Source organism: Rattus norvegicus, chromosome 1 (genome assembly GCF_021556685.1).
Source record: "Rattus norvegicus strain SHRSP/BbbUtx chromosome 1, alternate assembly SHRSP_T2T, whole genome shotgun sequence".
NCBI lineage: Eukaryota > Metazoa > Chordata > Mammalia > Rodentia > Muridae > Rattus > Rattus norvegicus.
This window is the reverse complement of record NC_141534.1, coordinates 22,641,054-22,669,016: the sequence shown is the minus strand read 5'-3', so window position 1 is coordinate 22,669,016 and position 27,963 is coordinate 22,641,054. Positions and strand designations below refer to the sequence as shown.

General features: G+C 41.0%; 2 protein-coding genes across 2 annotated transcripts; both read left to right on the top strand.

Annotated features, from left to right (window-relative positions):
* Positions 1–322: 322 nt before the first annotated feature.
* Taar7c (trace amine-associated receptor 7C) lies at positions 323–1,399 on the top strand. The gene is given in 1 exon segment (NM_001009975.1): positions 323–1,399. A coding segment is annotated over 1 exon segment (1,077 nt).
* Positions 1,400–20,364: 18,965 nt separating this feature from the next.
* On the top strand, positions 20,365–21,441 carry Taar7d (trace-amine-associated receptor 7d). The gene is given in 1 exon segment (NM_175591.2): positions 20,365–21,441. A coding segment is annotated over 1 exon segment (1,077 nt).
* The last annotated feature ends 6,522 nt before the right edge of the window (positions 21,442–27,963 follow it).

Genomic DNA, 27,963 nt, shown 5'->3' with positions numbered 1-27,963 from the left:
TCTCACCTTGGACCATGGGGATTCAGTCTTAGGAACACCTTGCATTTGGCTTCATTAGGGCGCGTTCCTTGGGTTATTAAGGTAGGTTATTTAAATAGAGCTGAGGAAGTTAATAGCAGATCAGATTTTAATGTGCATCACAGAAAACATTGGTGCTTTGAGATGTAAAGAAAGATGAAACATGAAGAACTGAAATAGACGTACAGGACGTTTATGTCATTAGGAAGGTTAACTGTGGATCAGGAAGGAACTCTTTCAAAAAATAAAAAATAAACTAGCAATTACATCCTGCAATTTTTCTGAGGATTTTGGAGTAGCACACATGGCTACAGACGATGACAGTTTTCCCTGGGATCAGGACAGCATCCTGAGCAGAGATCTGCTCTCAGCCTCGTCTCTCCAGCTGTGCTATGAGAACCTGAACAGATCCTGTGTCAGGAGCCCATACTCCCCAGGCTCTCGCCTCATCCTCTATGCAGTCTTTGGCTTTGGGGCTGTGCTGGCTGTGTGTGGAAACCTCCTGGTGATGACATCAATTCTTCATTTCAGGCAGCTGCACTCTCCTGCCAACTTTCTGGTGGCCTCCCTGGCCTGTGCTGACTTCTTGGTGGGTCTGACTGTGATGCCTTTCAGCATGGTGAGGTCTGTGGAGGGCTGCTGGTACTTTGGGAACACTTACTGTAAATTCCATTCTTGTTTCGAAGGGTCATTCTGCTATTCGTCTCTCTTCCACTTGTGTTTCATCTCTCTTGATAGATACATTGCAGTCAGTGACCCCCTGATTTACCCCACCAGGTTCACAGCATCTATTTCTGGTAAGTGTATCACCTTTTCCTGGCTCCTGTCCATCATCTACAGCTTTTCCCTCCTTTACACAGGGGCCAATGAAGCTGGGCTTGAGGATCTAGTGAGTGCCCTCACCTGTGTGGGTGGCTGCCAAGTTGCAGTGAATCAAAGCTGGGTCTTCATCAATTTCCTATTATTTCTTGTCCCCACGCTTGTGATGATGACTGTCTACTCTAAGATTTTCCTCATTGCAAAGCAGCAGGCTCAGAACATCGAGAAGATGAGCAAGCAGACTGCCAGGGCATCTGAAAGCTACAAGGACAGGGTGGCCAAGAGGGAGAGGAAAGCAGCCAAAACCCTGGGCATCGCAGTGGCTGCCTTCCTCCTTTCATGGCTGCCATATTTCATTGACTCCATCATTGACGCCTTCCTGGGGTTCATCACGCCCACGTATATGTATGAAATCCTAGTTTGGATAGTTTACTATAACTCAGCCATGAACCCTTTAATTTATGCTTTCTTCTATCCTTGGTTTCGAAAAGCCATCAAACTCATTGTAACTGGCAAAATCTTGAGAGAAAATTCCTCAACCATCAATTTGTTCCCTGAGTAGATTCTTGGTTTCGTTGAGTATTGGAGAGATTCACAGCAGAACATCTGTGGGGAAATTCAGCACTCAGATCTGATCTTGTAATGTGATGAATTATGCTTCACCATAAATGCCCCACATAGATATCCAGGTTCTGTGTTCCTCAGTAAATGTAAAATTAATTTCTAGTTATTAGGGAATTGAATAAACCTGGATTTAACCCCTTTCCACTGTTTCTGTCTGGTTAGTATTGTTGGTTTTCCCTGAATCCAAGGCCCTTTTTGCCCTTTGTTAGACTTTTTAAGCCTCAAACTGGAATCTATAGTCTTCAAATCCCTTCGTAATAGCAAAGGAGACACAGAGACTCTTAGGGGCCATCTCTTGCTCAGTGTAGCATCCAATGCAGGACTCTATTAACTGAGGCCAAGATGTGACCACCTAAAATGGGATGCTTAAGCTCAGTAAAATTAGCCAAGATGTTTTAACTAACATCTACTCAGTTGTGTATAGAAGAGAAGAAGAACAGTGTCACAAATACTAACATCTCCTCAGTGACCTGTTTTTAGGGCATCGCACTGGGGAATGGCCAGAGTCCTAAAGCTTAAGTTGGTGTATGTTTAAATCAAGGATTTAAAACTGGTTCTTCATTTTCACTGTGCTTTATAAATTAGCTGATCCCTCATTTATTTTGTAATGTGTCTAAGGATGTATAGAAGTTTTCAAAGATAGGCACAGAAGCATAATTAATATCATGTTCAAAAGAATAGGAAGCACATTAATCCTGAGTCCTGTAAACTCAGATTGTTAGGTTCCAGGATGTCTACCTCAAGTCCCCTCCCCATTAAGATCTGAATTCCTTGTATAATTTGTCTTTGGTAAAGTCAAGCGGACATTTTACACATGACTCAGCTGATACTAACCTGCAGTAACGCAAACAGCAGAGAAATAATCAAACCCATAATTGACTCAGGGTCATTTAGTTTCACAGAAGAAATGACAAAACTCCAAGACTTAGGGCTGAAGGCCTGGCTTAGCCATTTAGGGCACCGAGTGCCTTCCCTCAGGACCAGGATTCAGTTACCAGCATGCCAAGGCCACCAGGGATAACAATTGACCTGACTGCAACTCTGGCTTCCTCGGGCTCTGCAAACACAACGCACAGACTTGCAAGCAAAGCATTCCTATCTATAATGGGAAAATATGGAAAAAATTTGAGCCCCATATATTTGGCGAGTTCTTCAATGCATATTGAAATGTTCTTGTTTGCTAGTATTTTCTTCTTTCTGTGTCGATAAACACCAAGACTACTATTAATGTATACTTTTTTATTCTCATGCTTTTGAAGCTGGTGAATTTTTCCTTAAGGTGCAATCTTCTTTATGACTTTGCTAGGAGACACACTCTGTCTCTGTCACTCAGACTAACTTGTACTGGGTTGTAACTGCAGGCAATCCCCCTGCCTCGACTTCCTGAAGTTATTTATTAGGGGCTTAAGCTACCACACTTGGCCTGTTTCTAAGGCAGTGTGATTCAGGAAGTCTGTCTTTGTGTGATGAGAGACACCCAATTCCAGTATCAGGTGCACAATAAAGCTTAAGATGGACTACACAGAAACTCCTGTGCAAAGTACAGGTGACCATGAAGGTCTGGAATCTAGTGTTGTCTCTGAGACACCATAGAGTTCTGCAGAACATTAGTTACAAGTGATGTCTCCCCTAAGGGTGGGTTCTATTAACTGGAGGGAAGAGCCAAGGATAAATATCACGAGGGAGTTTGGAAGTGTTCTGCCTCTACTGAGAGCAAATGCCACCACGTCATTAACAACACCCACTTTCAGCTCTCTGGGAAGATACAATGCAGATTGTTTGTTTCTTCTCCTGTACAGAGAAGGTGCCCCTGAATGTTCAACTTTCCTGTTTCTCCTAGAGCTTATCTGTGAACACAAGGACATCTGTGTCCCCAACCCATACCAATAGCAATCCTGACCAATAGGATTTGACACCTTTGAACCACATTTGTCAAGTGATTTTTCATGTTCCTTCCTTGATGAATAGACTTTCCTGAATACTTTCTATGCACTGTAGACTGAGTATAAATCTGAACATGTTAGTGATCATTATTCTCTAATAATCCCACTGCTTATGCTGATTTCTTCTATGAGCCCTATTTCAGTGTCTGTGAATGGACCCACCCTGTAGAAAACACAGGCACTCAGACAGGGAAAGCAAATGAAGGAGGGAACTTTAAGCCTTCAGAAGATCACATGTCATCCTGTAGAGTGTTTACCCTGTGCTGAGGGCTGATTTAGTTGCAAGAGCTCATTAAATCTTTACCACAACCGAGTAAATCAGATAGGATTGTTCCTCTATTTTTGAGCGTGCTTAGATCTGATGAAGCCAAGTCTCTCACCTATGTAGTCATAATCAGACCTGAGCCTAAGCCAAACTGATCTCAGAGACAATGGGAGAAGGACTGCTCCTAAGAATTCCTACCATCACAAAGGAAAATGAGGCCCAGTCAATGATGACAAGTTGTTTAGTGTAATTTTGGAGCACATACATATCATAAGATTATGGTAAGGGAAAATGATTTTCAGTAATATAATTAGAATTAAAATATATCTATATCTGTATATATACATATATATGTAGATGACTATGTGCATATGTAGGTATATATATTCTTTACGTTATATAGATGTCTGTGTGTAGATATTATGTATGCATATATATGTGTGGGTATGTGAATATTTGCATATACACACATATATATTTTATATGGATAAATATGTGTGTACGTATTTGTATGTGAACATAAATGTATATATTGTTTAAGTGTATTTACATGTGTAAATAAATATATATGTGTATTTATATACAATTGTGCATTTGTAAGTGCATATATATGTATATATCTTTGCAGATATATATGTATGTATATGTGTAGATATATATGTATAATTATAGATGTGTATATTTAATGAGTATATGTTTATGGGCTTTTCTGTTCTTTTTTGTTTTTGTTTTTTTATCAATATGATTCCTTCAGTTTTCTTTCAGTTATGCCTTAAGGAGTTTCTGTGAGAATTCGTAGGGAGCCATATTGGATTTGGGTCTGGCCGCTTTGTGACTGTATGGCTCAAAGTGGCTGCATGACTCTTGGCTGCGTGGCCACAGATGTTCAACCTTGAAATTACTGCCATAAGACTTGAGAGTGTTGGACAAAAGCCTCTCCCATGAATTTACAGCACAGAAAGATAACTTTCACAGGATGTTTCAGTCTGAGCAAACACCAGACATCTCCGGCACCTCCCTCGCATGACCTCTTCACCTTCTGCTCTGGCTGCTGGAATGCCCTCCTCCCTCCATTCTTTGTGTTTCACAAAGGACACTCCCCCTACCTGAAAGCCTTAAAAGCTGTAATGTTCACCCCAATAAACGAGACCTTGACAACAGAACTTTTGCTTTGTCTCCTTCTTCTCTTCACCCCCATTTGGCCTACAGGTAGAAAGCCTCTTCGGGACCCTGAATAACTGGATCTGCTGGACGGGTCAAGTGGCACCCAAACAGGGGCCCCAAAACATGGCCAACTACAGGATAATGGAGGCAAGAGAGCTGCAGTGGGAATTGTGGACTCTTCAGGCCGTATTACTCGTGCGTCGCTGGAGAGGGAGGTAAGGAACAGTTGAATAATTGTCGTCTAATTATCATGGGGAAGGTATGGATTAGGGAGGCTTGTTTCATAGGAGAGATCAAGCGCTCACTCAGGGAGAGAGGATTAAGAGTTAAGAAAATGGATTTAATCAAGTTCTTTTGTTTTATTGATGAAAAGTGTCACTGGTTAATTTTAAGCGAATTTTTCTTTTTTTGTCTTTGTGTCAGAAACTTGTCCTTGGCTTATTATTGAAGGACCAGAAATTAATTCCTATAGTTGGAATAAGGTTGGGAAGTGTTTAAATGTCTTATTGTAAGAAAAAGGATCCTAGGCGGTTCCAATTCAGGAGATAGCATCTGTGTCTTTGTGTCTTTGTGTCTTTGTGTTTTGTGCTGGCTACTGTGTGTCTTAGGTCTTTGTTTTGTGTTACTTGTGACTTTGACGATGGGACAGACTTGACGACCCCCTTTCTCTGACTTTCAACAACTAGACTGTTTAAAAAAAAAAAAAAGGACTCTGCTGCTCGGGGCGCTCTGTGGCGCGCCCTGAGACATCAGTGCCCTGCACAGCAACTCTCAAGCGCTGCGCCCTCCAAGCCAGCATTGGGGCTGTGGGGTGACCGTGGTGCCAGAGGCACCCGGCCGCTGCAGAGAAGCTAAACTGAAGCGGGCCGTCTGGGTGTTCGTGGGACATGGGCAGTTGGTTCAGTCCAGGGGCAACATACGCGGCGGGAGCGGCGGCTGAGAACAGAAGCCACTGCTATTGCAGCCCTTCTGAGTTAGGTCTAGGTCTTCTAACTCTGAGGCCGAGTTAGAAGAGGGGAATGAGAGATAGAGTTTTAAATTAGCCCAAAACTCAGCAACAGGACCTGACTCAGGAAGACAGATTGTTAAAAATGCATGAGAACTACCCCCCCACCCTGTGAGTAACTGTTCTGCCCCTGTGGTGTTTGTTTAAGCCCGCTGCGCCTTTCAGCCATTGCTCCTGCAGAGAGCATTCCAGGAAACCGGTTGGCCCAAGCCTAACCAGATGTGTTTCAAATTCAGATGCTTCATCAACTCTGACAAACTTCTACCTGACCGGACAAGAGATAAAAATAATGAGGACCTGAGGATCCAACCCTTCTCCTGATCTAGTAGCTCTGTTCCAGGAACCAGGGGGCCATAAAACCTTTAGGCGTCCCCTTATATCCTGGAGCCATAAAATAATTCTGTATCTTTGACATTCCCCTGTAACATCCTCTTATCCCCTGGGGCTCACAGCCTCTTCCTTTAATTACTCTTTCTCCCAGCCTCTAAGGAAGGGACAATACAAAATAGGGAAGTGTGGGGCTGGGTGACAAGCTTGCAGGCCTGCTAGCAAGCAAGCTGCAGGCTGTTCATAGACAACAGCGCAGCTCAGGCCAAGTCAGCATAAGAGGAATTTCAAGGTGAGGAAGCCAGCGCTGAAGCAGGGACGTATTGGGGTAAGATGGGCTAAAAAAGGCCTCGATTATTTGGGCTAGCGTGAGTAAAACTTATAATAAAAAAGAGACAAGGTAATGGTAAAGTGTTTTTGTGTATGCGTTCTTTTAGAATTATGTTTTAGTCTTTGGACCCTGACTAGAGATAGTTTACGCCCTAGACATGAGAGAGATGGGTTTGGGAAGAAGAGTCCTCCCGGACTCTCCATGGATGCTTTGGAGAAAGAGAAAAACTTTCATAGCTCTCCTAGGAACAAAAGAAAGGCAGGAGACGTCCTGCCTCTCTGCTGGCTCCTATTGGAGAAATGCTTATTTCTGGTTCTGGGTTTCAAGTAGGATATCTAGGTCCCTTCGGTGGGACACCATCTAGTTTTTCCCCTCTATGCCTATGGTCTGTCCTTGGTGCACCAAGATGTCCATGTTTGTCAGTTTATGTCTGTGGTAAAAATGGTAAAAACTTTATCTGCCAGTCGTTCACACCTTGATTTGGTTTTAACTCGTTTCAAAAAAAGGGAACACATGAATAAAAAACAGTTTCAACTGGCCTTTGGAGTTGTACCTGTACCTGTAGCTAGGAGCCTAGGTCAGCTGGAGAAGCTGCCCGGGGGCAGAGCGTCTACAAGAGCTGATCTTAAAGGCTCCAGAAGCCCCTCAGCTTCTTGGTACGGGAGCTGATGGCTGTTTCTCTTAGAAAAATCCCTGACTTATTATTTGACTTAACAGGTGACCAGGTGCTTCTCTTAAAATCACAGCTAGAAAAGTAAAAATGGTGCTTGGTCTAAATATTAAAGACACATGTAGCCACTTCAATTTTGTTTCTGAATGGTTTTAAACGTATAAATATGATCTACATGACTTGGTCATGGATTATTGGCTTTTAAGTTATTGGATATGGTTAAAAAATTATAATGTCGGTAACAGAAAGTTGACATAAAACTGGTAATTTGGACAGAGTCATTCTACACAACATGTGGCATGAGCCAACCTAGGGAAACAGGTCTAAATTGAGGTAATATTTTTATGGAACTCTTATCCTAAAAACCAGACTTCTAAAAGAATTTAGGACAATGTCTCTTTGTTGAGGTATTAGAGACCACACCATCATGTGTTCATATGTAGGAATTGACAGTCAAACTTTATAACATGACTCAGTGTCTTGGAGACTAGATTTTGGAGACTAGATTGTTTGTTAGAAGTTGAGTTTTGCCTTCCAAAGTTGTGGTTTGCCCTGGAGTTATCTGTATTTTGATACTACTTCTACTGCCCCAAGGGTAGCTGCCTAGTCACGTACTCAGAACTCAGATGACTTTCCAAAGTTGTGGTTGTGCTCTGGTGTTACAAGGAGAATTTAAGGATTGTAATTAAGGATTGCCAGTGTTACATTGACTAACTCAAACTTATTTATAATTAAAAAAAATCAAACAGATAGAAATTGTTACAGGATTTACAAAGGATTGATGAGGTTTTAGAACTTAAGAGAATATTATAGCCTGTTTGCTTACTCCAACTGTCATTTCAAGATAGATTTAGAGGATTGATTTTATGCAATTTGTTTATGTCCTGGCGATTGTGAGGAGTTTTCATTTCATGAGCTTGCTTATAATTTTAAAGAGCCCATGAAGTGATATTAAAAATTTTACAAAAAAAGGCTAATAGCCTTATATTATGTAATTTTGTCACTTCTTCAATGTAAGAAGTTAAAACTTTAAATTTTTCAGTATATATGGAAATTTTTACTACAAACCTTTGCTCTCAAAATGAGCTTTAATATTTGGGGAGTAGCTCTTACACTACTCCAAAAAAGAATATTTGAAACTAATTTTAAGCTTCTAAGGATATGTTAATTGGCTAAGTACCTCACCTTACCAGAGGACTTAGGCCTTTGTTTGTTATCCTCATTGGAGATAAAGATTCAGTTGTGTTAATACAGAATTGTGGGCTAGAGTCTTGAAAGTATTTAAAAATAAATAAACCTGGTAAGACATATCTTATTCCAAACAGCAATTAAATTGGTTATTACAAAATACTGATATTTGGCCTATTACATATACAAATTTTTCAGGCAAAGTTGGTAATTTTACTCTTGCATGCTTTTGTATTTCCTATAAATTTGTACATGCAACCCATAGGAAATGAGCTTACTGTATTTATAGGTGGTTCATCTAATGAAAAGGCTACATGTATGATTGGATCACTTGTTTATTCTCTTGAGTTTCCCCTGCTTCAGCACAGATTATTAAATTACATGCTGTAGCCACTGTTTTAAAAAATGTTAAAAAGAAAAAAAATCAAGCTTTCAATTTATATACTGATAGCCAATGTGTGGCTTATGGTTTACAATTGATTAAAAAGTTTTCCTTCTTTAGATACTACTAAACCTCAAATTTTACAATTACTTAGTGCTTTATCGGAGGCAAGTTTTCTACATGAAATCAGTGAGTCATGATTTCAGTGTGAATGTCTGACAACTCACTGTCCTTTCAGCACTCTGCCTCAGACAACTAAACAAAACCATAGACTCACACCCAGCTCTTTAGAAATGGTAATAGAGTTGATAACACCCTCACAGAAAGAGGAAGACTCCCTTTGCTTACTCTCAACTCCCAGCCTCACCTTGCCAACTCAGGGATTTCTAAGTAAGGCTAAATCTGGACCATGTTTACAGGATTTGGCATTTCTAATTAATGCTTATGTTTAGGTAAATAAAGCTGGCGAGGGGCTGGAGAGATGGCTTAGTGGTTAAGAGCACTAAGTACTGTTCCTTTATAGGCCATTTAAGAACTCAAACTGGATTGCCTGGACCCCTTAACAAGGGAGGACAATGATACCAGACAGATTATAGGCCTTACATAGGAACAATTAGTCAAAAAAATTCATTCTTTATATCACCAAAACAATAATGCTGGAGACAATAATTTGGTATAAAAGTCAATTTATAAATACAAGTGCTCAGTGTCCTCAATTTAATCCTCAAGGAATTATCTTAATAAATAATATTGTAACTATATCTTAATAAATAAAAAAGGGGAGTTATCCCTGTATGGTAAATAATGCTCCTTTTATTTCAATTTCAAAATTTGGATGCCAAGGAACACTCTGAGTGTTTATGGCCCCCTACAACTAGGCATACTTCTGCCTAGGTGAAATAGAAAGATCCACATATTGGCATGATCCTGTCCAGGTATTTTTATGGGGAAGAGGGAATCTTTGTGGTTTTTCTACAGGAGGTTACAGGAGTGTGCCAGCTGCCTGAGTGGCTGGTGAGACATGCTGATCCTGGGAGCATGAAGATTCAGCTCTCCTGGTTTGGGTCCCTGGAGTCATTCTTGTGCCCTTGGAGGAAGATGGAGACTTTTAAGATTTACCCTCACCGAGGTATCTGGGGTAGAAAGTTGTATTTTGGGAGAACATATGCTCCCTCCTCACCAGCTATTAGAAATATGCAACCATACCTTGGTTGTTAGCAAACATCATGAGTAACTGCTCGGCCCAAACCATACTTATCTGGCATGTTCATCAGGGCTGACTACCTATGTAATAATATCTGAGTTCTTGCAGCAGCGCGATTATTGCGTATTAGTACAATTACTCCCCAGATTCAGCATTCTTGAGCCACAAGATATCTTAGATTTTTGGGATAGAAACCATGGTGTACCCCATCATAAAAAGAGAGAGCCTATATCAGCCATCACTCTTGCAGTCCTCTTGGGGTTAGGGACAGTAGGGACAGGCACAGGCATTGCTTCTGTTGTGACTTCCCAACAAAATCAACAATGCTATCATTTACTCAGCCCTGCAATTGACCAGGACCTAACTGAGCTTAGAGAGGGCTTAGCCAATTTAAAAGACTCTGTTGCCTCCCTTTCAGAAGTAGTACTGCAAAATAGAAGAGGACTTGATTTACTCTTCCTACAACAAGGAGGACTTTGTGCAGCCTTAAAAGAGGAATGCTGTGTTTATGTAGATAAGACTGGACTTGTAGAAGACAGTCTAAGAAAAGTGAGAGATAGCCTGGAAAAACGAAAAAGGGAGAGAGAACAACAGGAGTCCTGGTATAAAATCTGGTTCTCCACATCCCCATGGCTCTCTACCCTGCTGCCTTTAATTTTGGGACCCCTTGTGGGCCTACTTTTCTTGATTTCCTTTGGTCCTTGGGCCTTTCAGCGACTTACACACTTTACTAAATCACAAATAGATTCTGCTTCGCCTAGAAATTCTGTTTCAGTACATTATCATTGCTTGGAGACAGGAACAGCTGAGGAGAACCAGAGAGACAATGAACAAGGTGAGGTGCCCACTACATATCGGGAGAGGCTCAATTTCCACAATCTCTTAAATTAATGCCATCTGGCCCCTACTCTTTCGCCCCTGGGCTTGAGTAAAAGAAATAAAAAGATGAGCCAATGTAGCCATCCTCAGTGACGGGCAACTTTCTCTGACCCTTGACCAATCTAAGACATGGAGCCTTGAGGGTGACAAGGTAATCCTATGACAGATAAGGCTAGGGTTCGAGAGGTCGATCCTAAGACAGAGGTGGCTGCACCCCGTTTAAACGTACGGGCCGGTCAAATGCTCCTCTGCCCAGTTTCTCCCCCCAAAACCACACAGGTATAGCCCAGAACAGTGTGTTACAGCATAAGTTCATTCCTAGCCATTGGGGTGCAGTCCTAACTGGAAGAGTGGCTCGCCATGGCCGAGCTGGGCACTCTATGAAGCATGTCTGATCTCTCTCAGACCACTACTTCCATCTAATGGTCTTTTATAAAAGAAAAACGGGGGAGATGTAGGGAGCCGTATTGGATTTGGGCCTGGCCGCTTTGTGACTGTATGGCTCAAAGTGGCTACATAACTCTTGGCTGCATGGCCACAGATGTTCAACCTTGAAATTACTGCCATAAGACTTGAGAGTGTTGGACAAAAGCCTCTCCCATGAATTTACGGCACAGAAAGATAACTTTCACAGGATGTTTCAGTCTGAGCAAACACCAGACATCTTCGGTGTCTCCATCGCATGACCTCTTCACCTTCTGCTCTCGCTGCTGGAATGCCCTCCTCCCTCCATCCTTTGTGTTTCACAAAGGACACTCCCCCTACCTGAAAGCCTTAAAAGCTGTAATGTTCACCCCAATAAACGAGACCTTGACAACAGAACTTTTGCTTTGTCTCCTTCTCTTCACCCCCGTTTGGCCTACAGGTAGAAAGCCTCTTCGGGACCCTGAATAACTGGACCTACTGGACAGGTCAAGAACTTAGGAGTAATACAAGCAAAATGTCATATTCATTGTGTATGATGTTAGGTAGTAGACAACGATTCAACAATTTGATTATTAAAATATGGAGTTGCTCCACCAGTTGTTACAAAATACCCAGGCCTTGTACCCTGTGATCTGACTCTGTCCTTTATACTCGACAGGCGGCCACATGGTCCAGTACTTCTGTGATGAGCCCATGACCAGGCTTCACCACCAGAATATCATAGATTCTGGTTGGTTGCTGCCCTTATCTCTGGGGCTATGTGTAGTTTTTGCATGGCAGCATATAGAAATTCTATATGTCACCATATGTGGTGGGCTAGTCTTCTTGTTTTAGAATATGATGTGTTAATATGAACTCATGGATCTAGTTATGACACCTTGTTGAACATTCTCACTACAATGAATAAAAATTTTGATTATGCATACCAAAATATACTATCTTAAGATGTAGTCTAACGTATCAAAGCATCGATAATATGGATGTTTAACAAGCAAATGGGATACCTCACACTTGTGAGAGCATGCAGTGCAGGATTTAAATTGTTCAGAAGAGGAGCAGGGAAGAGAGTGTCCCCACCACATTCTTGCATAGTCAAATTCTGCACTGAGCACTGAGCAGTGGAATTCGTGTCCAGTTTCCTTGGAAACTACTTTGTGTCTATTGCACACACAGCATGACTTTATCACTTTATCTCTGAAATTGTGTGTATTCTGTGTAATAGCACAGAGCACTGCTGTCTTCATGTTCTACAAACACTAGTCTCAAAATAAAGTTGTTAATAAAAAAATCACGATGTAGAAAAAGACATGAAAAAGATTATTTAAGAAATAATGTTGGAGTATAGGTTGTTTAAAAATTACTAAATGTGTTACTCATATCCTTCACAAAATTATAACTAATTCCTTCAGATGTGAGATATTAGAAGATTCAATTCCCAACACCCAGATGACAGCTCACAACTGGATATGACACCTGTTCCACGGAAAATCTCTCTCTCTCTCTCTCTCTCTCTCTCTCTCACACACACACACACACACAAACACAACCTGCACCGACACAACTGCAGTCAAATAATTAATATACATAAAATTTAAAAATAATAAAAATTTTAAAAAATATTAGAAGAAAACACTTATTTCTTGGACAAAATATTACTACTATAAATTATAAACTTAGGTTTGAGGAAAATTGTCACACCACTGGAGACTAAGAAGTTGAATAAATGTTTGAAATGATGACATATAGAAATTACACATCGTCTCTGCTCCCAGACCCCGTGAGAGAGAGAGAGACCTCACTGCCTGGTCAGGTGGGCACTCCTGAGGCTGCAGAGCGGAAGAGACCACCAACACTGCTCACCCCTGCCCACATCCCTGGCCCAAGAGGAAACTGTATAAGGCCTCTGGGCTCCCGTGGGGGAGGGCCCAGGAGCGGCAGGACCCCTGCCTGAGACACCGCCGGAACCTGAAGGAAACAGACCGGATAAACAGTTCTCTGCACCCAAATCCCGTGGGAGGGAGAGCTAAACCTTCAGAGAGGCAGACAAGCCTGGGAAACCAGAAGAGACTGCTCTCTGCACACACATCTCGGACGCCAGAGGAAAAAGCCAAAGACCATCTGGAACCCTGGTGCACTGAAGCTCCCGGAAAAGGTGGCACAGGTCTTCCTGGTTGCTGCCGCTGCAGAGAGCCCGTGGGCAGCACCCCACTAGCGAACTTGAGCCTCGGGACCACAGGTAAGACCAACTTTTCTGCTGCAAGAAAGCTGCCTGGTGAACTCAAGACACAGGCCCACAGGAACAGCTGAAGACCTGTAGAGAGGAAAAACTACACACCCAAAAGCAGAACACTCTGTCCCCATAACTGACTGAAAGAGAGGAAAACAGGTCTACAGCACTCCTGACACACAGGCTTATAGGACAGTCTAGCCACTGTCAGAAATAGCAGAACAAAGTAACACTAGAGATAATCTGATGGCAAGAGGCAAGCGCAGGAACCCAAGCAACAGAAACCAAGACTACATGGCACCATCGGAGCCCAATTCTCCCATCAAAACAAACATGGAATATCCAAACACACCAGAAAAGCAAGATCTAGTTTCAAAATCATTTTTGATCATGATGCTGGAGGACTTCAAAAAGACGTGAAGAACTCCCTTAGAGAACAAGTAGAAGCCTACAGAGAGGAATCGAAAAAAGGCCTGAAAGAATTCCAGGAAAACATAAATAAGCAAGTAGAAGCCCATAGAGAGGAGACACAAAAATCCCTGAAAGAATTCCAGGAAAACATAAATAAACAAGTAGAAGCCCATAGAGAGGAGACACAAAAATCCCTGAAAGAATTCCAGGAAAACATAAATAAACAAGTAGAAGCCCATAGAGAGGAGACACAAAAATCCCTGAAAGAATTCCAGGAAAACACAATCAAACAGTTGAAGGAATTAAAAATGGAAATAGAAGCAATCAAGAAAGAACACATGGAAACAACCCTGGATATAGAAAACCAAAAGAAGAGACAAGGAGCTGTAGATACAAGCTTCACCAACAGAATACAAGAGATGGAAGAGAGAATCTCAGGAGCAGAAGATTCCATAGAAATCATTGACTCAACTGTCAAAGATAATGTAAAACAGAAAAAGCTACTGGTCCAAAACATATAGGAAATCCAGGATTCAATGAGAAGATCAAACCTAAGGATAATAGGTATAGAAAAGAGTGAAGACTCCCAGCTCAAAGGACCAGTAAATATCTTCAAAAAAATCATAGAAGAAAACTTCCCTAACCTAAAAAAAGAGATACCCATAGGCATACAAGAAGCCTACAGAACTCCAAATAGATTGGACAAGAAAAGAAACACCTCCCGTCACAAAATTGTCAAAACACCAAACGCACAAAATAAAGAAAGAATATTAAAAGCAGTAAGGGAAAAAGGTCAAGTAACATATAAAGGCAGACCTATCAGAATCACACCAGACTTCTCGCCAGAAACTATGAAGGCCAGAAGATCCTGGACTGATGTCATACAGACCCTAAGAGAACACAAATGCCAGCCCAGGTTACTGTATCCAGCAAAACTCTCAATTAACATTGATGGAGAAAACAAGATATTCCATGACAAAACCAAATTTACACAATATCTTTCTACAAATCCAGCACTACAAAGGATAATAAATGGTAAAGCCCAACATAAGGAGGCAAGCTATACCCTAGAAGAAGCAAGAAACTAATCGTCTTGGCAACAAAACAAAGAGAATGAAAGCCCACAAACATAACCTCGCATCCAAATATGAATATAACGGGAAGCAATAATCACTATTCCTTAATATCTCTCAATATCAATGGGCTCAACTCCCCAATAAAAAGACATAGATTAACAAACTGGATACGCAATGAGGACCTTGCATTCTGCTGCCTACAGGAAACACACCTCAGAGACAAAGACAGACACTACCTCAGAGTGAAAGGCTGGAAAACAACTTTCCAAGCAAATGGTCAGAAGAAGCAAGCTGGAGTAGCCATTCTAATATCAAATAAAATCAATTTCCAACTAAAAGTCATCAAAAAAGATATGGAAGGACACTTCATATTCATCAAAGGAAAAATCCACCAAGATGAACTCTCAATCCTAAATATCTATGCCCCAAATACAAGGGCACCTACATATGTAAAAGAAACCTTACTAAAGCTCAAAACACACATTGCACCTCACACAATAATAGTGGGAGATTTCAACACCCCACTCTCATCAATGGACAGATCATGGAAACAGAAATTAAACAGTGATGTCGACAGACTAAGAGAAGTCATGAGCCAAATGGACTTAACGGATATTTATAGAACATTCTATCCTAAAGCAAAAGGATATACCTTCTTCTCAGCTCCTCATGGTACTTTCTCCAAAATTGACCATATAATTGGTCAAAAAACGGGCCTCAACAGGTACAGAAAGATAGAAATAATCCCATGCGTGCTATCGGACCACCACGGCCTAAAACTGGTCTTCAATAACAATAAGGGAAGAATGCCCACATATACGTGGAAATTGAACAATGCTCTACTCAATGATAACCTGGTCAAGGAAGAAATAAAGAAAGAAATTAAAAACTTTTTAGAATTTAATGAAAATGAAGGTACAACATACCCAAACTTATGGGACACAATGAAAGCTGTGCTAAGAGGAAAACTCATAGCGCTGAGTGCCTGCAGAAAGAAACAGGAAAGAGCATATGTCAGCAGCTTGACAGCACACCTAAAAGCTCTAGAACAAAAAGAAGCAAATACACCCAGGAGGAGTAGAAGGCAGGAAATAATCAAACTCAGAGCTGAAATCAACCAAGTAGAAACAAAAAGGACCATAGAAAGAATCAACAGAACCAAAAGTTGGTTCTTTGAGAAAATCAACAAGATAGATAAACCCTTAGCCAGACTAACAAGAGGACACAGAGAGTGTGTCCAAATTAACAAAATCAGAAATGAAAAGGGAGACATAACTACAGATGCAGAGGAAATTCAAAAAATCATCAGATCTTACTATAAAAACCTATATTCAACAAAACTTGAAAATCTTCAGGAAATGGACAATTTCCTAGACAGATACCAGTACCGAAGTTAAATCAGGAACAGATAAACCAGTTAAACAACCCCATAACTCCTAAGGAAATAGAAGCAGTCATTAAAGGTCTCCCAACCAAAAAGAGCCCAGGTCCAGACGGGTTTAGTGCAGAATTCTATCAAACCTTCATAGAAGACCTCATACCAATAGTATCCAAACTATTCCACAAAATTGAAACAGATGGAGCACTACCGAATTCCTTCTACGAAGCCACAATTACTCTTATACCTAAACCACACAAAGACACAACAAAGAAAGAGAACTTCAGACCAATTTCCCTTATGAATATCGACGCAAAAATACTCAATAAAATTCTGGCAAACCGAATTCAAGAGCACATCAAAACAATCATCCACCATGATCAAGTAGGCTTCATCCCAGGCATGCAGGGATGGTTTAATATACGGAAAACCATCAACGTGATCCATTATATAAACAAACTGAAAGAACAGAACCACATGATCATTTCATTAGATGCTGAGAAAGCATTTGACAAAATTCAACACCCCTTCATGATAAAAGTCCTGGAAAGAATAGGAATTCAAGGCCCATACCTAAACATAGTAAAAGCCATATACAGCAAACCAGTTGCTAACATTAAACTAAATGGAGAGAAACTTGAAGCAATCCCACTAAAATCAGGGACTAGACAAGGCTGCCCACTCTCTCCCTACTTATTCAATATAGTTCTTGAAGTTCTAGCCAGAGCATTCAGACAACAAAAATAGATCAAGGGGAGAAAGATCGGAAAAGAAGAGGTCAAAATATCACTATTTGCAGATGACATGATAGTATATTTAAGTGATCCCAAAAGTTCCACCAGAGAACTACTAAAGCTGATAAACAACTTCAGCAAAGTGGCTGGGTATAAAATTAACTCAAATAAATCAGTTGCCTTCCTCTATACAAAAGAGAAACAAGCCGAGAAAGAAATTAGGGAAACGACACCCTTCATAATAGACCCAAATAATATAAAGTACCTCGGTGTGACTTTAACCAAACAAGTAAAAGATCTGTACAATAAGAACTTCAAGACACTGAGGAAAGAAATTGAAGAAGACCTCAGAAGATGGAAAGATCTCCCATGCTCATGGATTGGCAGGATTAATATAGTAAAAATGGCCATTTTACCAAAAGCAATCTACAGATTCAATGCAATCCCCATCAAAATACCAATCCAATTCTTCAAAGAGTTAGACAGAACAATTTGTAAATTCATCTGGAATAACAAAAAACCCAGGATAGCTAAAGCTATCCTCAACAATAAAAGGACTTCAGGGGGAATCACTATCCCTGAACTCAAGCAGTATTACAGAGCAATAGTGATAAAAACTGCATGGTATTGGTACAGAGACAGACAGATAGACCAATGGAATAGAATTGAAGACCCAGAAATGAACCCACACACCTATGGTCACTTGATTTTTGACAAAGGAGCCAAAACAATCCAATGGAAAAAAGATAGCATTTTCAGCAAATGGTGCTGGTTCAACTGGAGGTCAACATGTAGAAAAATGCAGATCGATCCATGCGTATCACCCTGTACAAAGCTTAAGTCCAAGTGGATCAAGGACCTCCACATCAAACCGGACACACTCAAACTAATAGAAGAAAAACTAGGGAAGCATCTGGAACACATGGGCACTGGAAAAAATTTCCTGAACAAAACACCAATGGCTTATTCTCTAAGATCAAGAATTGACAAATGGGATCTCATAAAACTGCAAAGCTTCTGTAAGGCAAAGGACACTGTGGTTAGGACAAAACGGCAACCAACAGATTGGGAAAAGATCTTTACCAATCCTACAACAGATAGAGGCCTTATATCCAAAATATACAAAGAACTCAAGAAGTTAGACCGCAGGGAGACAAATAACCCTATTAAAAATGGGGTTCAGAGCTAAACAAAGAATTCACAGCTGAGGAATGCCGAATGGCTGAGAAACACCTAAAGAAATGTTCAACATCTTTAGGTATAAGGGAAATGCAAATCAAAACAACACTGAGATTTCACCTCACACCAGTGAGAATGGCTAAGATCAAAAACTCAGGTGACAGCATTTGCTGGCGAGGATGTGGAGAAAGAGGAACACTCCTCCATTGTTGGTGGGATTGCAGACTGGTAAAACCATTCTGGAAATCAGTCTGGAGGTTCCTCAGAAAATTGGACATTGAACTGCCTGAGGATCCAGCTATACCTCTCTTGGGCATATACCCAAAAGATGCCTCAACATATAAAAGAGACACGTGCTCCACTATGTTCATCGCAGCCTTATTTATAATAGCCAGAAGCTGGAAAGAACCCAGATGCCCTTCAACAGAGGAATGGATACAGAAAATGTGGTACATCTACACAATGGAATATTACTCAGCTATCAAAAACAACGAGTTTATGAAATTCGTAGGCAAATGGTTGGAACTGGAAAATATCATCCTGAGTGAGCTAACCCAATCACAGAAAGACATACATGGTATGCACTCATTGATAAGTGGCTATTAGCCCAAATGCTTGAATTACCCTAGATCCCTAGAACAAACGAAACTCAAGACGGATGATCAAAATGTGAATGCTTCACTCCTTCTTTAAATGAGGAAAAAGAATACCCTTGGCAGGGAAGGGAGAGGCAAAGATTAAAACAGAGACTGAAGGAACACCCATTCAGAGCCTGCCCCACATGTGGCACATACATATAGAGCCACCCAATTAGACAAGATGGATGAAGCAAAGAAGTGCAGACCGACAGGAGCCGGATGTAGATTGCTCCTGAGAGACACAGCCAGAATACAGCAAATACAGAGGCGAATGCCAGCAGCAAACCACTCAACTGAGAATAGGACCCCCGTTGAAGGAATCAGAGAAAGAACTGGAAGAGCTTGAAGGGGCTCGAGACCCCATATGTACAACAATGCCAAGCAACCAGAGCTTCCAGGGACTAAGCCACTACCTAAAGACTATACATGGACTGACCCTGGACTCTGACCCCATAGGTAGCAATGAATATCCTAGTAAGAGCACCAGTGGAAGGGGAAGCCCTGGGTCCTGCTAAGACTGAACCCCCAGTGAACTAGACTATGGGGGGAGGGCGGCAATGGGGGGAGGGTTGGGAGGGGAACACCCATAAGGAAGGGGAGGGGGGAGGGGGATGTTTGCCCAGAAACCGGGAAAGGGAATAACACTTGAAATGTATATAAGAAATACTCAAGTTAATAAAAAAAAAAAGAAATTACACATCACCCTGGTCTTCTCTGAAATCACACAAAAACCAAGCAGAAGACAGTCCTGCTGTTTTGCAGAACCCTGTGCTACATGCCATGAGTATATTGTGGCTGTCAACACATTCAATGTTCCAAACCAAAAACATGACAGCTGTAGAAAGGAGGGTGTTCTCATGACTCAAGATCTTGTCTCTTTTTCACAGACAAGTGCTGGGGAAAAGAAAACTTTTATGCAAGAATCTTGATCACTTTGAATAGGACAGTCATAGATAACATTTCTCACAAAGGGAAAAGGCTGACTCTATGAACAAAACATTAAATTCTTGGTAAAGTTCTATTGGGGCAGGAAGCACATCTAATTACATTACACCACAAGGTCACTGTCACTAGCAAATTGGCAGGGGACATTTTCACTGTGGTGTAAACAACATGCTAACTGACAAGCTCTCACCTAATCCTACACCATGGGGAGAGAGTCCTAGGGACACATTATGCCTGTCTTCATTAGGGTGCTTTCCTCATTGTTAAGGGTGCTTGGGGTATTGATGTAAATTAGTTAGATAAGAGTGAGTATGTTATTAAAAGGTGACATTTAAATGTGCATCACAGAAAACACTGTTGCGTTTGATATGAGAGGAAATAGATGAAGCAGAGAAAAAATAGAATAGACTTAAAGAGACTTCATGTAATTAGGAAGGTTTACTGTGGATTAAGGAGGAAGTCTTTTAGGGAATAGACAGGCACTAACAATTACACCCTGTAATTTTTCTAAGGACTTTGGAGTAGCATACATGCGTGTAGATGATGACCGTTTTCCCTGGGATCAGGACAGCATCCTGAGCAGAGATCTGCTCTCAGCCTCGTCTCTCCAGTTGTGCTATGAGAACCTGAACAGATCCTGTGTCAGGAGCCCATACTCCCCAGGCCCTCGCCTCATCCTCTATGCAGTCTTTGGCTTTGGGGCTGTGCTGGCTGTGTGTGGAAACCTTCTGGTGATGACATCAATTCTTCATTTCAGGCAGCTGCACTCTCCTGCCAACTTTTTGGTGGCGTCTCTGGCCTGTGCTGACTTGTTGGTGGGTCTGACTGTGATGCCTTTCAGCATGGTGAGGTCTGTGGAGGGCTGCTGGTACTTTGGAGACACTTACTGTAAATTACACACTAGTTTTGATGTCTCGTTCTGCTATTGTTCTCTCTTCCACTTGTGCTTCATCTCTGTGGATAGATATATTGCAGTCAGTGACCCCCTCATCTACCCCACCAGGTTCACTGCATCTGTTTCTGGCAAGTGCATCACCTTCTCCTGGCTCCTGTCTATCATCTATGGCTTTCCCCTCATTTACACAGGAGCAAGTGAAGCTGGGCTGGAGGATCTAGTGAGTGCCCTCACCTGTGTGGGTGGCTGTCAAATCCCAATGAATCAAAAGTTTGTCCTTATTAATTTCCTATTATTTCTTGTCCCCACGCTTGTGATGATGACTGTCTACTCTAAGATCTTCCTCATTGCAAGGCAGCAAGCTCAGAACATCGAGAAGATGAGGAAGCAGACTGCCAGGGCATCTGAAAGCTACAAGGACAGGGTGTGCAAGAGGGAGAGGAAAGCAGCCAAAACCCTGGGTATTGCAGTGGCTGCTTTCCTCCTTTCATGGCTGCCATACTTCATTGACTCCATCATTGATGCCTTCCTGGGGTTCATAACACCCACGTATGTATATGAAATCCTAATTTGGATAGTTTATTATAACTCATCCATGAACCCTTTGATTTATGCTTTCTTCTATCCTTGGTTTCGAAAAGCAACCAAACTCATTGTCACTGGCAAAATCTTGAGAGAAAATTCCTCAACCATCAATTTGTTCCCTGAGTAGATTCTTGGTTTTGGTGGGGATTTGAGAGATTCACAGCAGAACATCACTGGGGAGATTAAGTAGGTAGACATGATCCTTGTTAAGTGATGAAATATGCTTCAACATAATTGTCCCACATAGCAATCCAGGTTCTGTGTTCCTCAGTAAATGTAAAATTAACGTCTAGATGTTACAGAATTGAATGAGCCTGGATTTCACTACTTTCCACTGTATTTCTTTCGGGTTAGTATTGGTTTTCCCTGAACCCATGGCCCTTTGTTAGACCTTTTAAGCCTCAAACTTGAATCTATACTATAGTCTTTAATTCCCTTTGTAGTAGCAAAGGAGACACAGAGACTCTTAGGGGCCATCTCTTGCTCAGTGTAGTGTCCAATGCACGACTCTATTAACTTAGGCCAATATGTGAGCACCTAAAAATGGGATGCTTAAGTTCAGTAAAATAAGCCAAGATGTATTAACTAACAACTACTCAGTTGTGTATAGAAGAGAAGAAAAACTGTGTCACAAATACTAACATCTCAGTCACCTGCTTTTTGGGGCATCACACTGGGAAATGGCCAGAGTCCTAAAGCTTTACAAGTTGGTGTATGTTTATATGACTGCACTGTCCTTGACATACCCAAAGCTGGCATCAGATCCCATTACAGATGGTTGTGAGCCACCATGTGGTTCCTGGGAATTGAACTCAGGACCTTTGGAAGAGCAGACAGTGCTCTTTTTTTTTTTCTTTTCTTTTTCTTCGGAGCTGGGGACCGAACCCAGGGCCTTGTGCTTGCTAGGCAAGCACTCTACCACTGAGATAAATCCCCAACCCCGTTGGTGTATGTTTAAATCAAGGAATTGAAACTGGTTCTTCATTTTCACTGTGATTTATAAATTAGCTGATCCCTCACTTATTTTGTAATGTGTCTAAGGATGTATAGAAGTTTTTAAAGATAGACACAGAAGCCTAATTAATATCCTGTTCAAAAGAATAGGAAGCACATTAATCCTGAGTCCGGTAAACTCAGATTATTAGGTTCCAGGATGTCTATCTCAAGTCCCCTCCCCATTAAGATCTGAATTCCTTGTATAATTTGTCTTTGGTAAAGTCAAGCGGACATTTTACACATGACTCAGCTGATACTAACCTGCAGTAATGAAAACAGCAGAGAAATAATCAAACCCATAATTGACTCAGGGTCATTTAGTTTCACAGAAGAAATGACAAAACTCCAAGACTTAGGGCTGAAGGCCTGGCTTAGCCATTTAGGGCACCGAGTGCCTTCCCTCAGGACCAGGATTCAGTTACCAGCATGCCAAGGCCACCAGGGATAACAATTGATCTGACTGCAACTCTGGCTTCCTTGGGCTCTGCAAACACAACGCACAGACTTGCAAGCAAAGCATTCCTATCTATAATGGGAAAATATGGAAAAAATTTGAGCCCCATATATTTGGCGAGTTCTTCAATGCATATTGAAATGTGCTTGTTTGCTAGTATTTTCTTCTTTCTGTGTCGATAAACACCAAGACTACTATTAATGTATACTTTTTTATTCTCATGCTTTTGAAGCTGGTGAATTTTTCCTTAAGGTGCAATCTTCTTTATGACTTTGCTAGGAGACACACTCTGTCTCTGTCACTCAGACTAACTTGTACTGGGTTGTAACTGCAGGCAATCCCCCTGCCTCGACTTCCTGAAGTTATTTATTAGAGGCTTAAGCTACCACACTTGGCCTGATTCTAAGGCAGTGTGATTCAGGAAGTCTGTCTTTGTGTGATGAGAGACACCCAATTCCAGTATCAGGTGCACAATAAAGCTTAAGATGGACTACACAGAAACTCCTGTGCAAAGTACAGGTGACCATGAAGGTCTGGAATCTAGTGTTGTCTCTGAGACACCATAGAGTTCTGCAGAACATTAGGTACAAGTGATGTCTCCCCTAAGGGTGGGTTCTATTAACTGGAGGGAAGAGCCAAGGATAAATATCACGAGGGAGTTTGGAAGTGTTATGCCTCTACTGAGAGCAAAATGCCACCATGTCATTAACAACACCCACTTTCAGGTCTTTGGATAGGTCCAATACAGATCGTTTGTTTCTTCTGTACAGAGGAGGTCCCCCTGAATGTTTAACCTTCCTGTTTCTCCTAGCACTTATCTGTGAACAAAGGACATCTGTGTCCCCAACACATACCAATAGCAATCCTGACCAATAGGATTTTGACACCTTTGAACCACATTTGTCAAGTGATTTTTCATGTTCCTTCCTTGATGAATAGACTTTCCTGAATACTTTCTATGCACTGTAGACTGAGTATAAATCTGGACATGTTAGTTGTCATTATTCTCTAACAAACCCACTGCTTGTGCTGATTTTTTCCATGAGCCCTATTTCAGTGTCTGTTAATGAATCCACCCCATAGCAAACACAGGCACTCAGGCAGGGAAAGCAAATGAAGGAGGGAACTTTAAGCCATCAGAAGATCACATGTCATCCTGTAGAGTGTTTACCCTGTGCTGAGGGCTGATTTAGTTGCAAGAGCTCATTAAATCTTCACCACAACTGAGTAAATCAGATAGGATTGTTCCTCTGTTTTTGAGCGTGCTTAGATCTGATGAAGCCAAGTCTCTCGCCTATGAAGTCATAATCAGACCTGAGCCTAAGCCAAACTGATCTCAGAGACAATGGGAGGAGGACTGCTCCCAAGTATTCCTACTGTCACAACGAAAAATGAGGCCGAGTCAATGATGACAAGTTGTTTAGTATAATTTTGGAGCACATACATATCACAAGATTATGGTAAGGGAAAATGATTTTCAGTAACAAAATTTGAATTAAAGTCTATCTATATCTGTATATGTATATGTAGATGACTATGTGCATATGTAGGTATATATATTCTTTATATATATAGATGTCTGTGTGTAGGAAATTATGTATGCACATATATGTGTGGGTATGTGTGCATTTGCATATTCACATATATATTTTTTATATGGATAAATATGTATGTGTGGAGGTATATATGTATGATTGTATGTGTACATATTTGTATGTGAACATAAATGTATATATTGTTTTATATATATCTATATGTGAAGATAAATATGTATGTGTATTTATGCACAATTGTGCATTTGTATGTTTCCATATATGTGTAGATGTATATGTATGAGTAATTATAGATGTGTGTATTTAATGAGTATATGTTTATGGGCTTTTCTGTTCTTTTTTGTTTTTGTTTTTTATCAATATGATTCCTTCAGTTTTCTTTCAGAGTTATGCCTTAAGGAATTTCTGTGAGAATTTAGGAGTAATACAAGCAAAATTTCATATTCATTGAGTACGATGTTAGGTAGTGGACAATGATCCAACAAGTTGATTATTAGAATATGGAGTTGCTCCACCAGGTGTTACAAAATATCCAGGCCTTGTACCCTGTGATCTGACTCTGTCCTTCATACTCCAAAGGCGGCCACATGGTCCAGCGCTTCTGTGATGAGCCCACGACCAGGCTTCACCACCAGACTATCATAGGTTCTGGTTGGTTGCTGCCCTTATCTCTGGGGCTATGTGTAATTTTGGCATGGCAGCATATACCAATTCTATATGTCACCGTACGTGGTGGGCTAGTCTTCTTGTTTTAGAATATGATGTGTTAATATGAACTCATGGATTTAGTTATGACACTTGTTGAACATTCTCACTACAATGAATAAAAATTTTGATTATGCATACCAAAATATAAAATCTTAAGATGTAGCCTAACATATCAAAGCATCGATTACTATGGATGTTTAGCAAACAGATGAGATACCTCACACCTGTGAGAGCATGCAGTGCAGTATTTAAATTGTTCAGAAGAGGAGCAGAGAAGAGAGTGTCCCCACTTGTAGAGTCTAATTCTGCACTGAACACTGAGCAGTGGAATGCGTGTCCAGTTTCATTGGAAACTAGTTTGTGTCTATTGCACACACAGCATAGCTTTATCACTTTATCTCTGAAATTGTGTGTATTCTGTGCTATAGCACACAGCACTGCTGTCTTCATGTTCTACAAACACCAGTATCTCAACAACGTTGTTATTAAAAAATCACAATGTAGAAAAAGACATGAAAAAGATTATTTAAGAAATAATGTTGGAGGATAGGTTGGTTAAAAATTACTAAATGTGTTACTCATATCCTTCACAAAATTATAAATACTTCCTTTATATGTGAAATATTAGAAGATTCAATTCCCAGCACACACATGACAACTCACAATTGGCTGTGATACCTGTTCCAGGGGACCTGACACACACACACACACACACACACACAGAGAGAGACACACACACCACACACCCTGCAGAAACACAAATGCAGTAAAAATATCGTTAGTCATAAGGAAAATGCAAATCAAAACAACCCTGAGATTCCACCTCACACCAGTCAGAATGGCTAAAATCAAAAACTCAGGCGACAGCAGATGCTGGTGAGGATGTGGAGAAAAAGGAACACTCCTCCATTATTGGTGGGATTGCAGACTGGTACAACCATTCTGGAAATAAGTCTGGAAATTCCTCAGAAATTTGGACACTGCACTACCTGAGGGCCCAGCTATACCTCTCTTGGGCATATACCCAAAAGATGCTCCAACAGATAGCAAAGACACATGCTCCACTATGTTCATAGCAGCCTTATTTATAATAGCCAGAAGCTGGAAAGAACCCAGGTGCCCTTCAACAGAGGAATGGATACAGAAAATCTGGTACATCTACACAATGGAGTATTACTCAGCTATCAAAAACAATGACTTTATGAATTTCATAGGCAAATGGATGGAACTTGAAAATATCATCCTGAGTGAGAAAAACACACATGGTATGCACTCATTGATAAGTGGCTATTAGCCCAAATGCTCGAATTACCCTAGATTCATAAAACATGTGAAACTCAAGAAGGATGACCAAAATGCAACTGCTTCACTCCTTTAAAAGGGGAACAAAAATATCCTTGGGAGGGAAGAGGGAGGCAAAATTTAGAACAGAGGCTGAAGGAACACCCATTCAGAGCCTGCTCCACATGTGGCCCATACATATACAGCCACCAAACTAGATAAGATGGATGAAGCAAAGAAGTGCAGGCTGACAGGAACCGGATGTAGATCTCTCCTGAGAGACACAGCCAGAATACAGCAAATACATAGGCTAATGCCAGTAGCAAACCACTGAACTGAGAATGGGACACCCGTTGAAGGAAATTAGAGAAAGGACTGAAAGAACTTGAAGGGGCTTGAGACCCCATATGAACAATGCCAACCAACCAGAGCTTCCAGGGACTAAGCCACTACCCAAAGACTATACATGGACTGACCCTGGGCTCCAACTGCATAGGTAGCAATAAATAGCCTAGTAAGGGCACCAGTGGAAGGGGAAGCCCTTGGTCTTGCCAAGGCTGGACCCCCACTGAACGGGATTGTTGGGCTATGGGCGGTAATGGGGGGAGGATGGGGAGCGGAACACCCGTATAGAAGGGGAATTTGGAGGGGTTAGGGGGATATTTGCTTGGAAATCAGGAAAGGTAATAACAATTGAAATGTAAATAAGAAATAACCAATTTAATAAAGATGGGGAAAAGGAAAAAATTAAAAAAAGAAATATTAGAAGAAAACACTCATTTCTTAGACAAAATATTAGTACTATGAATTATAAACTTAGGTTTGAGGATAATTGTCACAGGACTGGAGACTAAGAAGATGAATAAATGTAATACAAATTGCACATCACCCTGGGATTCCCTGAAACCACACAAAGCCCAAAGAGAAGACAGCCCTGCTTGTTTGCAGAGCCCCTGTGCTGCATTCTACAAATGAGTTCTGGCTGTCAATGCCTTCAGTGTCCAAACCAAAAACATCACAGCTGACACTGGCTCATGACTCAAGAACTTGTCTCTTTAACACAGACCAGTGCTTGAGAAAAGAAAACTTTTATGCAGGAATCTTGATCACTTTGAATAGGAATGTCATAGATAACATTTCTCCCAAAGGGTAAAGGCCAACTCTTAGAAATGAAGAAAACATCACATTCTTGGTAAAGTTCTATTGGGGCAGGAAGCACATCTAATTACATTGCACCACAAGGTCACTGTCACTAGCAAATTGGCAGGGGACATTTTCACTGTGGTGTAAACAACATGCTAACTGACAAGCTCTCACCTAATCCTACACCATGGGGAGAGAGTCCTAGGGACACATTATGTCTGGCTTCATTAGGGTGCTTTCCTCAGTGTTAAGCGTGCTTGGGGTATTGATGTAAATTAGTTAGATAAGAATGAGTATGTTATTAAAAGGTGACATTTAAATGTGCATCACAGAAAACACTGTTGCGTTTGATATGAGAGGAAATAGATGAAGCAGAGAAAAAATAGAATAGACTTAAAGAGACTTCATGTAATTAGGAAGGTTTACTGTGGATTAAGGAGGAAGTCTTTTAGGGAATAGACAGGCACTAGCAATTGCGCCCTGTAATTTTTCTAAGGACTTTGGAGTAGCACAC